Source organism: Taudactylus pleione, unplaced genomic scaffold (assembly GCF_031769625.1).
Source record: "Taudactylus pleione unplaced genomic scaffold, aTauple2 ptg000128l, whole genome shotgun sequence".
NCBI lineage: Eukaryota > Metazoa > Chordata > Amphibia > Anura > Myobatrachidae > Taudactylus > Taudactylus pleione.
In genome coordinates, this window is record NW_028284530.1 from 3253717 (window position 1) to 3270273 (window position 16557).

General features: G+C 43.8%; 1 protein-coding gene across 1 annotated transcript in view; it reads right to left on the reverse strand.

The window, feature by feature from the left end:
* Positions 1-8302: 8302 nt before the first annotated feature.
* The window catches only part of DENND6A (DENN domain containing 6A), a 69205-nt gene continuing 60950 nt past the window's right edge, over positions 8303-16557 (reverse strand). The window contains exon 20 of the mRNA XM_088472686.1: positions 8303-15445. Coding sequence (XP_088328812.1) covers positions 15314-15445 — 132 coding nt within the window. The 3' untranslated portion in view covers positions 8303-15313. The remainder of the gene's footprint in view (positions 15446-16557) is intronic.

Consider the following 16557-nt stretch of genomic DNA (forward strand, 5'->3'; position numbering starts at 1 on the left):
ATGCTCTTACCTTCCTTATCATGAATTCATTGATGTTTTCAATGTGCTTAGTAATGCTCCCTCAAATGGAAAGTCATGAGCAATTAAGTCCAAAAAAATCTTCAAAAGCAACTTTTAATGCAAACTAATGGTGCATACACACAGTCAGATCAGACAATGATAAAGCTATCGTCTGATCGTCCTGCATGTGCTGGATGATCGATATCGAACATCCATCACAGCACCAACCCTCAAACGACTATAACGATCCGCGATCAAGGGTCCCTATAGTAACCTGCTCGATATCAACCAAGTTGACCAGCATGCACGGGCGATGGTCGTTATCGTACATTTGTGCCCGCGCATCGATGGTCATTGGAAGGGGCCTAAAATTGGACGTGTTTGTACGATAACGATATGAACGTTATCATTCAAATCGTCAAGTTTAATCGTACAGTGTGTACGCACCATAAGTCACCTGGAGCAGGATTTTTCTGTTTCTATACATCCGTTACCCCTCATTTTTGAACTGTTTGGCCATCTGGCATTACCTTCTGTTTACTCCAAAATAGATCTTCATGATCCTTCTAGTTTGATCCAGATTTAATGACCTATGAAAAACAGCCACTAATACTCTGATCACTATGAGTATCTTGCTAAGCTGAGGTTAACAAAACTTAACTTTTGGGTTATATAATCTTTCCTGAAGACTTTTTCATGGATCCAAGCTTCAGGCTATTCTTGATTGGGTTCAACCTACAAACCTTAAAAGGTTCCTTGGTTATTCGTAAGTGCACAAAAAACCTGATTGACAGGAGGGCACTAGGTACCCCACTGGATCGGGTTTCACCCCTTATGTGCTGCAATGAGAAGTGGTATGTCAACCTGCTGTTGGTCACACATTACACTAATAGTGCCTCTTCCCACCCCCACACCAATGTTTATGTTCAGTGTTGCAACAACGGCAAGCACCTTAGGGATCTATACACACAATACAGGGAGCTTCACAGAGATCAGTATAAAATTTCAAAGATTGCCATACAATTTACTTTAGGAGTAACATGGAGGAACAATGGTTAGGATTATCTCACAGCACTGGGGTCATGGTATCAATTACCATTAATTTTCCTCTTGGTACTCTGGTTTCTTCCCAGAGTCCAAAACTGGCTGGTAGGTTAATAGGATTCTGACTAAATGGACCCATTGATGTCCTTATTCTAGTCTACATCTGGCAAGTATACTAGAACAGGTATACATTATTTGTCACTATCTCCAACAGTGGGCTACATTGTCAGACGGCAATCACAAGGAGTGTGTATGCAAGTCACAGAAACGCTATTATAAGCAAAACCTGACAAGGTAGTGTCTAACTTCTTGAAAGTCGACAGGAACATTCTGTGAGTGTGGTGGGCCTGAATCTGCTTGTAATGTGGTGACCACACACCAGGCATGGAAAATAGATTTATGCCTAGTCCCAAAGTTGCTCATCGCACAAACAGTGACTTGGAGCTGGGGGATCTGTAAGGGATTGTTACAAGTAACTCCTTGTTTTACTAGAACATTGTTCAACATGCTTGTCTCTCCACCAGCATGGATTCTGAGATGTAGGTACTAGTAATGGGAAGGAGTTTTCTAAGCAGGGGCCTAAAGCCAAGCATCCCACTTAGCACCTGCAGGTGGTTATACATTCTAAGAACCTGCTGATGGTGAGTGCTCTTCTCCTGGTGAAAAGACACAGGGCCTGTGTCGATGTTGATCGACAGCTCGCCCCGTTTTGTAGGCGGGGTGGGGGGGTGGCTGGACAAACTGAGGCATTCCTGAAGGAACGCCTGCTGTTTGGGGGCGGCCCTACTGACATCACGAGTGATGTCAGTAGTGAGCTTCCGGCTATATTTGAGCTGGAAGCTCACTGGTGCTTGCAGCAGACAAGACCCTACCACAAGGGTCTCGTCGCAAGTCTGATGGTCGCAAGCCTTATGGTCGCGACCATCACCTGGCTGCTTGCAAAAGCTGTGGGTGGTCACGAGACCGGTTAAAATAAAAAGCGGACGTCCTGATTCAGAGCGAGCGCTCGCTTTTTGCGAATGGCTCTGAATCAGGCCCACAGTTCCCTTGAGAGTCTGAGATGAGGGCTGGTGCTATATGCACAAGTGAGTGAGACTTTTTTTCGTGCAGACAGCAGTATTTTGTTGGCTAGACTCAAGGCATCACAATGGTCTGTGTCTATTGTCATGTGTTTGTTAAATAATGGACAAGCATTGGGTTTATTTTTATAATTACGTTTTCATTTTAATCCTTTAGTTGGCAACCTGCACCTCCTAAAGAAAATCTTGCTGAACTGTGACTGAGTTATTGGTGTGTATATGCAATGTGCAAATGGTTTCTCCCAGGAAACTGCAATCCTGCAAAGTCTGTCAAGAACATTAAATACACACACGAGACCGATTATCTGTAATAATTGGGACAAATGGTTCTCCTCATTGTGGAAAACACTAGCTCTTAGGATTTGTTTTGTTAGAGACATAAGATCAATGCATCTCCATAATTTCTATCTCCCTCAGCGAGGAGCATAGCTTAAATGTGAGGTCTGATTTTAGTGTGGCTAGCAGTTGTCGCAAAGTTCAGACAGTAGGCGGACTATCTGGTTCCACCCTACTGGCAGTAGTATGTAGGAGTTCAGAATGGTAAAGGATGCGTTTTCTTTTTTTCTTCTGCTGGACTTGCCCCTGGTCTGAATAACGGTACAGGGGCAGTATATCACTGCTATCTTAGACGAAAAGGCTGAAGACAACTAGGCCCTGTAGGATGGTATGGTTAGAGCACCTGCATTAAAAATATCTTGGATAAGGTATCAACAATTTAAGTAGCTATTGCAAAGATGATCTTTATTTTCTTAGGAAATTAACAGAGAGCTGACCCACTCCAGCAGAACCCATTCCTCAGTAGTAGCATAAGAGGCCACATACCATTATATGGATGAACTGTTAACTGCCCATGGGTACAGGGATGGAAACTCGATAGTGTCTAGATAGTCAATAGGTTGACACCAGACGGTCGACATGCAAATGGGCAACAGGGTAATAAGGTCAACAGTTAGATTGACATGGACTTGGGTCGAAAGGGTCAAAAGACACAGAAAGGCAATGTTTTTTTTTTTAAGGATATTTAGGGTTAGGCTAAGGAAGGGGATGGTTAGGCACTAGGGAGAGGGTTAGTATCAGTGACGTCCCTCCACGCAGTGTCATCTGGTAGGGAGAGGGATGCTATGCTCGCGGCGTAGCCACGCACCACTGAAAAGGGCATGGTCACGTGGGAAGGGGTGAGGCTTTGTGGCCGAACCCCCGACTCCCGTGCTTTTTAATTGGGGGGGCCCAGGGGGGTGCGGACTGCCCTTTGTGCAGAGTCGGCTCCCTCACAGTGTCAGGAGCTGAGTGCTGCACTTAATACTACAGTGCAGGACCCAGCTTCTGTCACTGAGGGGGAGTCTGCACCTTGGCGTCACCCGGGTGCGACCCGCACCCCCCTTGCGACGCCACTGATTAGGATAAAGATTAGAGTTAAAATAAAAAAACAAAGTGTTGATCTTTTGGCAGTCTAACTTTTGAACTTGTCCGCCATTTGGTGTTGACCAATTAACTGTATATCTAAATAGTGTAGATCTTGCAATCCACACCCCTGTCCATGATCTGGTGTTCTCAACAAGAGACAGAAACAAGGTAATTTCAATCATAACTCAAGTGTGACTGCCAGAGGACAAGTGGGAAGATTTAAATTTAAGAGAATTTCAGATTCTGCAATATAAATTAATTTCCACAAAAAGTACTTTATTAATTTTAGAAAAAAATGGTTTCAACCATGAAAGTTAATGGTTAATTCAGAGATTCCCAAACTCCTACCATCACAGTCCAGGTTTTAAGGATATCCATGCTTCAGTACAGGTTATTTGCACCTCAGTCAATTTGATTTAACCATTGGGCTCAAGCACGGATATCCTTAAAACCTGGACTGTAATGGTGGGCTTTGGGAATTTAATTGATCCTAATTAAATATGGTAGTTTGAACATTTATTTGTCATTTTGCCATATGCATAGACTAGAGATTCCCAATCTTGGTCCTCAAGGCACCCCGACAGTCCAGGTTTTAAGGACTTGCTTGACCACAGGTGACTTGATTAGTGCCAGAGGTAATTTGATTTAACCAACTGTGCTCAACCATGGCTCTCTCTAAAACTTGAACTGTTGGGTGCTTTGAGGACTGAATTTGGGAACCTCTGCCACAGACATTGCCGATACCATTCAGATGAACTCAAGTAGGGTCTGGCTTCCTGGTGATATTGGTCAGACATACGTCTGCTCTGACATCTGTTTTGTGAGAATATAAAATGTATGGACCCAATTCTGAGTCACACGAGGCAGCACCTATTGGCGGTTGCCCGTTTGCGTCTTTATACAAATGCAGCTACAAACTCCTTCCCTTGTGTAACATCAAATCATGCAATGCGATGACAACTAGCCATTGCATCACAACATTTTGATTGTAGAACCATCGAGAAGGTAATACTTTAGTGCTAAAAGGGGACAGAGCCTGTGCGAAAGGGGGCAGAGCCTCACGGGTCCCTCATCCATGTCACAGTGGGGGCGTGCCCAGCAGTCTCCGAGATGCTGGGCTGTCCCCAGTGTTCTTCTACATTGTGAATAGATGCCATGCACAGGAATGCCGCTACAAACTCCTCTTGTGTTAGGAATGGACATCGGAAGCCGGGCTTCCAACAGCAAATAATGCAATGCGATGGCAACTAGCCATCGCATCACAACCATTAAATAGTATAACCATCGAGAAGGTAATACATTCGCGCTAAAAGGGGACAGAGCCTCACGGGTCCCCCATCCACGTCACTTTGGGGGCATGCCCAGCAGTCTCTGAGATGCCCCTACATTCTCCTGTTGCACACCTGCTGCTATGCAGAGCAGCGGTGTGTGCTCCCCCTCCCATAGCAATCCATCGGACGGGTATCGGAAAGCTGCATCCGATGCCTGGCAACCATCGAATGCCCTGTATTCGAGGGAAAAAGTATTTCCATAGAATCGAAACATCGATGGTTGATCGTTGCTAACCATCGGCTTCCGATGTCCATCCCTACCTTGTGTACATCGGTTTGGCCGAATATACAAGGACTGAGACGCCCACTACAGGCTCTTATACTGATTGGTGCGTTTCTAGACACCACCATTGGTCGCACCATCAAAATACTGCACCAGCCCTATAGAAGGTGCAGTTTCTCCGTCTTACCATGGCCTCCTATACTTGCGGCTGTGCGCCTGGGAAGGCAGATGCTGGCATTGATAGGCTCGCGACACTCCCATAACACGTCTACCATAAGGACCATTTAAGCGTTAATTTCCAGTAACCTTCCCTACCATTATTTCGAAAGGGCAAAAAGCATCCTGCCCCCGCTGAAACAGCCTGCAGGTGCCGTCCCCACCCGCGGGTCGCAGTTTCTCACGGCTGGGGAGAACTGCGGTTTAGCGGTCATCACCTATCAATGGATGCCAGGCACATGCACCCAGCATCCATTCACAGTGATAGCAGCACTTGGGGGCAGCCCAACATATCCGTAAGTGCCGGGCACGCCCCCAAGAGTGACGAAAACGGATTGCATCTTAAAGACATGCCCCTTTTTGGCGCGCAAATATGTGCCCTCTCTCTAGGGCCAGCGTCTTGCCCGGCGCTGAACCCAGAGTGAACACTTCCAGTCACTGCCCAGGAACGTCCATCACTTTGCGCCCACATTTCTGATACCATCTGATCCAATCGCAGCAGCACCTTTATGCGTGCACTATGTGTGAATGCGTCGTGAGGGTTTTCAGACCTCTTCGCGCATGTGCAATTGCAAATAATCGCTCAAGTATGTGACCATCGGAATTGTATGCAACTCAGCAACAGGCCCTATAGCTGGGTACACACTAGCCGATCAACTGATCGGCCATTATATTGTGCCCCCGTCGGCCAGTGTGTACAGACGATATGTCTGTGAACAATGTCGTTCACAGACATATCGCATTGGCTGTGCTGCACAGCCAATGGACAGATATGTCTGCAGACATATCTGTCCATCGGCAAATGTGTACGGGCGATCAGCTGAACAGGGGTGCAAAGAGAGGGGGGGAAGCAGCGAGCGGGTACTACTTACCCGGGTCCGGCACAGCTCCCCATCCACAGCAGCCCAGCACACGCTGCTGTGTCCGAGGCTGCTTAAGTAGCAGCCCGAGCAGTCTCCTATGCCAAAGGGGGGAGCGATCACGCTGATCGCCCCCCCCCATTGGCTGTGCGCTGGGCTGAGGGGCACATAGCGCCCCCCTCCCCAGCGCCACAAATGTTTTTTTTCCGAAGGGGGCATGGCCACGCCTTCCGCGATTAGGCCATGCCCCCCGGATCGGCTGCAGCATGCAGATGGTCATTCAGTGTGTATGAACGACCATCATCTGCAGATATACCTTTAGTCTCGTCTGCTGCTCAGAAGGATCTATAGATAGTGCCCTCTACCTGATTACTTATATAAGATTCCAGTCCTGCAATCTAATTGGTTTGCAGATAAATCATGCCCATTGGGACAATGAAACGATTGCTTGTGCATGCTTAATGTGTTATTTACTACATCTTACCCTTTTAAATTTAAACAGCAAAGTAACAAGGAACGACAATGATACACAAATAGTGTAACATTTCCAAAAAAGCTGCCTCTGGCCACATATGCTGATTTAGTCATTGTAGCACAGCCTCCTGAGTGGATGTGTAGCCAATTTGCTCAAACCGGTCTATAATTTTACAGATCTAGTCAGTTAACAGGCGGACCACAATGCTTCCCAGTCACAATACGACTTTAGACACAAACTGATGCACTTGATAGAACATTTTGAGCATCCTAAGCAGAATTCTAATCACCGGGATTTTGGACAGAGAAGTAATTTTCAGCATTTGCATATAGAGATTTCGATCCAATATTGTCATTGTCTAAAATAGTATTTTTTTTTTTTAAATGGGTGTGGCCACAAGAACGTTTATATGACCACAAGATAAATTATTATTGGGTAAGATTTATTTATATAGCATTTTTCTCCCAACAGGACTCGAAGTGCTTTTCTATGTTTTTTTAAAACAAATGTAAACAAAATAAACATAACTATTAACAGACTACAGAAAAGAGCGCTAAGCGTTTATAAATAAAAATAAAGGGGCATTAATGAAATGTGCGAGTAAACCGGCAAAACTGGATCCTGTTCTTGAAGGTTTCTAGAGTGGAGGCCTCTCAAGCTATAAGGAAGCGAGTTCCAGAGTTGGAGCAGCTAAATGGAGTATAGGAGTGTGAGGTTCTGTATTTTGTTGTGGACCCGGGGTGGTGATAGGAGCAGACACAGAAACAGACTTAAATGAAAAAGTGAGTTTTTTAATAGGTGACTTAGAAGACATGGGAATGGCAAATGAAAAGTCCAGGTATAGCACTAAAGTGCAGTTGATAATTGTAGTGAAGGTTAATGGGAAAATGTCCAGATAGTGACAGACAGGAACAGTCCAGTATACAAGCATGGTGAGCTGTAACAGAATGCAGGTATGATGAGCTGTAACGAGTGCAGGTATGGTTAGCTGTAACAAATACAGGCTGAGGTAATTCAGTCCAGCTGGGAGTGAAGGGAGGCAAGGTGCAGGGAACAGCGGGTTCAGGTACTCAGGCAGGTAAAAGGTATGTGGAGGGTGCAGGGTAAATCCAGCAACTTGGAGCAGGCAACGTTCAGGCTAGAACCGTATAACAAACAGGCAGGTAAGGCACAGGTACTCTCTCTCAACCGCAGCTGAGAAACACGTTGCACTGGCCAAGGAAGGAAGGCTCTGGACCTTCCTAAATACTCAGTGCCGCGCTGTGACTGGCTGGAATGATTCCAGGATTGGACAGCTGGAATCACATTCCGTTCCATGCCAATGGAACGGAAACACCGCCAGACCTCACCAGGCCTAGTGACAATGTGCCCGCACAAAACCACGCGCAGCCAATGCCCCTCGCCAAACACCAGCACCGCTGCCAGAGACCCCCCGCCATAACGACCTCACAGGTAATGCCCGGTGACTACCATGCCGAGAAACCCTGGCTGTGACAAGGAGACTTTAGGTGCTGCTCAATAGTCCATCTGCAAATCAAAGTAAACGAGTGGGAGGAATCAAAACCTGTTTCAAATACCTCGGAACCTGGATGAGTAGGGCTTTGAAAGTCAGTAAGCCGATCTTGGAGTGAAACAAACTGCATAGATCAATGTAAATAAAGTTAGGTCTTTATTCAGTTTTAGAAAAATACAATGCAGTGGCCAAGTTTGAGTAAGTGCATGTAACACGCCTTGTAGTATATAACTATACAGTGTTTTTAGCAGACAGTCTTCGTTAAAAAGTCGTTCTGTAACAAAAAAATATGTGCAGCCAGACAGGCAGTGGATGTATACATGTAGTTATAAAGCAAACATTCGTTAGTTCATAAATAAAATATACATTTGTTAAGAAAACTGTTGCTGGAAGCCGCATATTTGCATAAAAAATGCTGTTATTAAAATATAATTTGTTAAAAAAAAAAAAAAAGGTAATTCATAACCTTTCTGAAAATTCACCTAGTGTATCTAATGGTATTTTAATATTGTAATAGGACATTTCCTCGCAATTAAAAATACAGAATTAAGGGGGAGATGTCTCAAACCTTGGGGAGGGCGATAAAGTATCAACCAATCAGCTCCTAACTGTAATTTTTCGAACAGCCTGTAAAATGACAGTTAGATGCTGATTGGCTGGGATTTTATCTCTCTCCAAAGTTCGATACATCTCCCCCTGAGCAACAATAACTGGGAACAAGTACACCCTGATTTTAAACTGTGTTGCAACTTTTAAAAGGTGAGTTGTCACTTAATGAAAAAAATGTATGCTGCAGGATCAACCTACTCATTCAATGGAAACATTTCAGGTTTTTAAAACAAACAAACTCTAAACATGTAACTTTTTTTCTCACTGTATAAAGATAACACAACAGTGACACATGTAGTTACTACAGGCAAACAAGATAAAAGGTCATAGGGTACTTGTGTACTTTACCGACTCATTGCAGAGAGAACCCAAGTGTCCTACACTCATTATTATTATCAAGCATGGTAATGTCTAAATCCCCTTCACGGAGAGGACCCTGACGTCATCAACCAGTGTCCAGCGTCATTCCCTACCATCCAAGTGGGCATAGAGGGGGAATATAACCTTGTGGCGAGCCCGAAGCGTGGCGAGCCGACAACTTTCTTCTTTAGGTGGGGACAACTTTCAGTACTTGTGTACATAAAGTACGTAAGTACCACTTAAAACATTCATTCGGTTCTCTCTGCAATGAGTCCGTAAAGTACACAAATACCGGTCATAGATTTGTTCGTAACAGCTGTATTCCCTAACCCACCTTAGATGTTGTCTGCAGGAAGAGCATAAGAAGAAAAGAAAAAAAATACAAAAAACACTTGGCGGATATTAGCTATATACATAAAAGCCATATATTAAAACCAGTATGCCTATAATGCTTCGGAAACTGAATGACCACACTGGTGGTGTAAAAAACCTGTAGCATCCATAAACAAGTCTTATGTACGAACTGTCCTCCCTACTTCAGGAGCCACCACTGATCTGTGCTTCTAGAGCACAGGCTCTCAAACTCAGTCCTCTGGACCCCAAACAGTGCATGTTTTCCAGGTCTCCTCTCAGAATCAGTGAAATAATTAGCTCCACCTGTGGATCTTTTTAAAATGTGTCAGTGAGTAATTAATACACCTGTGCACCTGCTGGGTGACCTGAAAAACATGAACTGTGTGGGCTCCTGAGGACAGAGTTTGAAAACCACTGTTCTAGAGGACTCTGGGCCTGATTCAGAGCCGGACGCTATTTGCGCTCGCTTGTTCAGAAAAAGGGGCCGGCTATTTAAATTGAGCGCTCGCTCTTTGCGGTCTGTTGACGCCTCTATGCCTGAGCGAGCGAACAAAACATGCGCTCGCTATTTTGTAAAGACGCCCCCTGGCCGCTCGCATCCTACGTCATCTCCGCTATTTATTAGATTAATCGAGTACATCGATAGGCGTCTGAACTGCTCGCAGTGCTTGTGGTTGGATTTTCCTACCGCAATCATGCGAACAGTTCAGGCTAAGAAACAACCAAGTGACGTAGTCGATGACGCTGCTTTGTTAATTAATTATGCACACCCTTAAAACGCCCGTTTTGACCTTTTGGCACGCCTGCGTTCGGATCTCCACTCCCCGTTTTCAAGCACCTTCCCCTGTTACCACCCACAAACGCCTCATTCTGTCACTCAAATTAGCAGGCATTTGCTATTTTGCGAGCACACAATTTCCGACCGCAATGAATGGTTCGCGCATGCGTATTACAACCCATACGCATGCGCAGATGTGCGAACATCGTTCGGAGAGAACGAGCGGCCGCTTACGAGCGGCTCTGAATCAGGCCCTCTGCTCCTTCCACTATACAACTTCTGTCATCATGATACTAATTGCAGCACATGCAGAAATCTAGGGCCATATTCAATTAGCGGCGAAAACAGACGTATTTTTCGCCCAAAAAAATGGCAACATTTTTGCCAAAAAACAGGAGGAAAAAAACTGGAGAAAAGTTTTCTCCATCCCAGACCAGGAGAAAAAAATGCATAATGCCTATTTTTGGCAAAAAATGTGGGGATTTCTTTCAGGACCCTTTGGACATCCCCCTAATGATAAATTAACAAAAACATTTTTTTGTAAGTTGCGTACATTGTCGAAAAACAGGCGCGCATATTTTGGGCAAAAAAAAATAAAAATAATTTTAACGTATTGGTCTGATTTTCAGGGGGCAGTTTGGATGCATCAAGTGTTTTAAACAATGTACACGGTCGCAGCAGGCATTTTTTCTTACTTTTTTTAAAATTGCGGTTTTACGACACGAAAATATACTTGCACCCATTTTAACGTACCCCCAGTTTACGTGGAGCAGTAATTTCCTTGAAAAAAAAAAAATAGCTTTATCTTTCTTTCAACGATTTTTTGAAAGCTGGGTACACACTATATATTGTGCAATCTTGGCATTATCGACTAATCTGCACAACCATCATATAGTGCGTACGCTCAATGTATCATATTCACCCATTGTTCATTGCATCGACTCATCGGATGTTCTGCACATCCAATGGGACAATTCCACAGATGACGCCGTGTTGTTACATGAAGCATGTAATTATACATTGTTTCGTCGTACGGTGGATCATGTATGGCAATGCGATATATTGTTACATCCCCTGGACGTTTTGGTATGAACCTCGCTTAAAACATGGTGATCGATTTAGAGCAAGAAAGGGGGCACTTTGTAGCTCAACTAACGCTGGGCATATACGTCCAGATAAAATGCCTGTCAGACAGACAGACATTTTATCTGGCAGCCTGCCAGCCGCAGATGTCCGCCGCATATACACTGTGAGATTTCGGGGGAGGAGACATTTCCCTGTTCCATGGGAAAGAACACAGGAAATGTCTGTCTGTCGGCTGGGCATACACTGCCCGATGTGGCCGACAGTTACCTCTTAAATATCGCCTCAGATGGGCATGCTGGATAATCCGGCATGCCCGACCGAGTAATATTTAACCCTCGGTCGCCCGCGCACACGCTACAATTATCGGGGCAATCCGCCCGATATCAGCGGATCGCCCCGATCATTGTAGCGTGTATGGCCAGCTTTAGGCATTTGCACTCACTCTCCAGCTTTATTTACTCCTAACTCGGGCTACATTATTTCACCATATTTTGCAAATGTGCACTAATGTTATATAACCTATATAAACGGTTTAGGAAATAAAAAATTTCTGACTGGTTGCTACAAGTTACAGTATTTCCGCACGTTGTACAAACACCATACTTGCCTACATTTTACTGTGACTGGGCCCAAATGAGGTGTGGTATAAAAGATAGTGCTTAGACAGACAGTCAATAGGTCGACACCAGATGGTCGACAGAGTCAAAAGGTCAACACTTTGTCTTTATTTTAACCCTAATCCTCACCCTTAATCATCCCCTGGTGCCTAACCCTAGCCCTCCTCCTGGTGCCTAACCATTCCCTTTCGCAGCCTATCCTTAAACCCTCCACCAAATGCCTAACCCTACAAATCATGAAGACCCATGTGTCAACCATTTGACGCGAAGAACCCATTGCACCTGCATCTTCTCTCCGAGCTTCTCACAGAGAGGAGAAACAGCAAGGAAGAGACAAACGCCATATACAGTAACAAGGGGCAACGGAAGAGTTAAAGGGCAGGATTTAATTGTGGTCTCAGACTTTAATGCTGTTATTCAATCACAAACCCTTTTCCTTGCAGGGTACATCCGCGGCTAATGCTCGTTAAACCATAGATTCTGGATTAAATGCCAGAGCCATGGGTTATTGTGCTAGTGGCAGCCGTAGTAAGGGCAGAAAGCCATTATCACAGATTTCTGTTCGAGTCTCAGGAGGGGGTGAACAGAAATCCGCGTTAAGTGCAGCCTGTGGGCAGCAACTGAGTAGCCCCGGGCACTCCTACAAGCCTGCGGCAATTAGTGTGGCTAATTGAATCCAGCCCAAAAAATGTTACTTCTCCACAATTGTATTTGAATTATGTGGATATGGTTATACTGCTCTTTTTTCAACCATGATTGGTCTAAAAAATCCTCTCAATAGTGAGTGAAATACTGAGATTTTGCTGGAAAAAACTGTAAGAGGGATCACATCATGGGAGCTACTCAATCAATCAATCAATCACTACCAGCTCTTGAACAGCCAAACCCAAGTTTTAGAGAAACAAATGCTAAACAATAGCAATCTTCACTGCTCTGGAAAGCTGTATAAAAGATAACACTTTGTATGCTGGGAAATGGCCAGGCTACCAATAATGAGGCACTGGCACCTAAACTAAAACCATTTCCACATGAGTAAACCTGGAATAAAGGTTGAAGATTAAAGTCCACTAAAAACTAAAAGTTAATGGTGAAGGGGAATCAACACCGGCTCAGCCTGTTTTGGTTGAGTGGGGAGAGGACGACGGTGCGATACAGCTACGGCCAATGGGGACACTTGCAGATCCAACAAATGGCACACTCATGGTAAGTAGGACCAACTCTTTGGACCAACAAACTCCTTGTATTAGTCTTCAATGGTGCTTTGTTTTGATGCTTAGAAGCAAAGACAACAAATACGATGTCATTACCTACAAAATAGTCGCTCTCTATTATGTACAGTAAAAAGAAAAAAAAAACAACCTGCAAAAGACTTGATGCCTGTTTTAGGTCAACCACAAAAATAAGTTAGCTACTACACATGCAAAAGTATGACATGGCTTACAATGTAGACCACCCATTATGCAAGATCCATAATGCTGTACAAGGACAAAAAGAAAAGGAACATCCAACATCTACTCCTACAAGCTATACATAGTTTTTCTATATCTCCGCAGCAGAACCCGATTTGTCATGTGTTTTACATGCCTAACACATTATACTATAGAGAGAGGGGGAGTTAAGAAATTAGGTTAAGATGGTTATTCGTACTTATAATACTAATACCAAAGGCATGTTCGCTTTTCACAGCAAACTCAATAGCACATATAACAAATAGTGCTGGCTAGTGGTATTTTATTGCAGTAATAATGGGGAGTACTCTTCACAAATACTTTGTTGTATGGACAACAGTGTCATGGAATTACCAAATTTGCATCTAAAACATTGTTCCCAAACACAGACAAAAAACTTAACAGAACGTTAAAACATAGTTAATAGACATTTTTTTTTTAAAAGAAATTCTATCCATGCCTTACAGCTTCGCTGTGTAGAGAATGAAATTGTAACAGATAACACAATTATGGGAGCTTAAAAATAATTTATATTAGTATATCTTTAGGCTCTGATCCTGCTGGTCTGGTCCGTCTACACGTTTGCCCTGTACTGAATTAGTACAGTCTCCCTTTTTCCTGATCAGAGTGCATATGATAAATGATGGTGTATTTGTATATGTAACAAAAGGCACTAATCGTAGCATAATTGATCATCATCATTCGGATTTCAGCCTAAGCTACTTACTAACAATACTTCTAGAAGTTGGGGATAGCTCCAGGACTGAATAGAATTTCACAAGTTGGCTGTTTCCCCATCACATCTTAGTGTCCTATTCTCTGAATAATATTGCATCATTATACAGTGTATAAAATCTCTAACAAAGCTGTGCTTTGCCATCCTGGAAAGAAAGTCTGCAATAATTAACAGGTCCAGGTTTCCCTACTGCCGCACTACTCAACAGAGAGCAACACGATTTGTATACAATCCATGAAAAAGAAATCTTCTGGTGCCCAGAATGGCGGGCAGGCCTCACAGGTGCCAGCCTAGGGTGATTGCGGTAGTGGGACAGGAGCTCTGCAGAGGATCATCCCTGCTGGTACTGTCCCAGGTAAAGCTTTGTGCGCTGTAATGCTGCTGGGCTTTAGGGGCTTCTTAGTTTCCTCCTGCAATAATAGTAGTGCCATGGACAGGATGCAGAGTAGCATCATAGTGTTATGGTAATGACAGGTCAGGCATAATATCACTGCATCTTCTCAGCTCTACCAAGGTTATTACTACAGTATGATCACTGGACACTGAGCAATACTGAATCCCGCACATACCGGACTTATTAATCTTGACTGGCCAATGATTTTCAAATGATGACTGGTCCCTGCAGTAAAATCCCAGCCCGGATGTATTAAGAGGGGACTAGCAGCAAGCAGGAGACAGGAGCTTGAGATACAGGACCTGAGAAGACTAAGAAAGCCGTTGTGTCTCCGGTATAGAATCCCTAATTACCATTAGTTCAATTATTTGGATTTAATAGCAATAAAAAACAAAACAAAACAACTGGTATCAGTATTATCAATATGGTACCCGGAGGTCCTTAATATCCATACCACTTTGGACTACACTAATGTTGATACCAGCTTTAAGTTATTTTCTTTAGTACTGCTAACGACATAGTGGACGTGAAGTGGTAGATTTGGGGGCAGTAGGTGGCAGCACAGAACAAGGGCGCGAGGAAGTTGAATGTAAATCCTGACCCGCTTGTCTACAGCACACCATTAGAAAACTACGCCCTCCTCCTGTCTCATACCGGAAGACTCTGCAAACTACTGGCCTACAATTGTGTTACCAAACAACCGTAAGGGAGAACTGAATAATGCATTGCTGAGGCTGTGCTGCACACACGTGGATGGTGAATGTCTTTGTACTTTGCTCATGTGCATCACGAGTTCGTGGTTTTGAGTAAGATGCCCTGCAGGTCTTCAGGCAGCTCTTGTAAAATGGTGTCCACCTGTCCTTGTAGCCTCTGTAATGTGTCCACATTGACGGGCAATTGTTCTCTTTGTGTCAGAGCCTGTGAATAGCAAAATCAATCAGCTCTTATGAAGGACCCCATATGCACAGAAAGAGAATATATTGGTTTTCAAAATGATGGCACCACTGTAATTTGTTTGCAAACGCAACTGTATTGATATGCTGATCTATACATATTCTTAAGAAAAAAAAATAAGCCATTTGGTTTCTATGTGTACGTTGCAAGTACAATACATTGTCTATATTAAAGGTTTGTAACTCAAATATGATTTTGACAAATGTAAAATCATTATGCTGGGTATTGCAATATACTGGACTGTACGGAGAAGAATTTCAATACAGGAAAACAGATCAGTTAGAAAGTCAATCACTAGATATTTTACCAACTGATCCATCTCTGCTACTTACTAGGCTACCTAGAACGCAGTCACTACTGGGCAGGCCAGGTAACACAGGTGGCTGATATAATAATGCAGGTATTACATCTGGTCAAAGCCTCCTCAGCAAAAGGTCTATATAGTGGCATAACCAGACAAAGCGATTGTGCATAGCCCCCCCCTACATTCCGATTAGCAAAAGACAAGAGGCTTCCTCCAATCAGTACGCTACTCTGGCCACACGCCTATACCAGAGAAGCAGGTAGAGGATGGTAGGATGCTAGCTCTGATGCGTTTAAGACATAAATCAGACAGGATCATCTCTCTGCCCCTTGGCCACCAGGCACTTGTATACAGTTGGACAGAGTTAGGAGTAAATGAAAAAAAAAAAAGGAGCAATTTGCATCTTGACAAAACCATGTTGCGCTGCAGGAGGGGCAGATTTGAAAATGTGCTATATTAAAAATGAAAGCTGTCCAGCATTTGTGGGCTACATGCAATAGCAGTCAGTATTTTCCCTGCGTGCAAAAAAAGAAATGCATTTGCACCGCTTGCAATGCAACATAGTTTGTTCTAGGACCAAACCGCTCTTCTTTGGCTAACTCTGGATCAGGTCCTAAATGTGAGCACAGACAGCCTTGTTGGGTGGGGTGCATCATCCTGAACCTCCTCTGTGTCTACAGTTCACTCTTATACATGCTAATATAACTGGAACGCCTTTCCAATAATCTACAAAAAGGTGTATTCAATATATTAACAATTACTCCCATTGTTA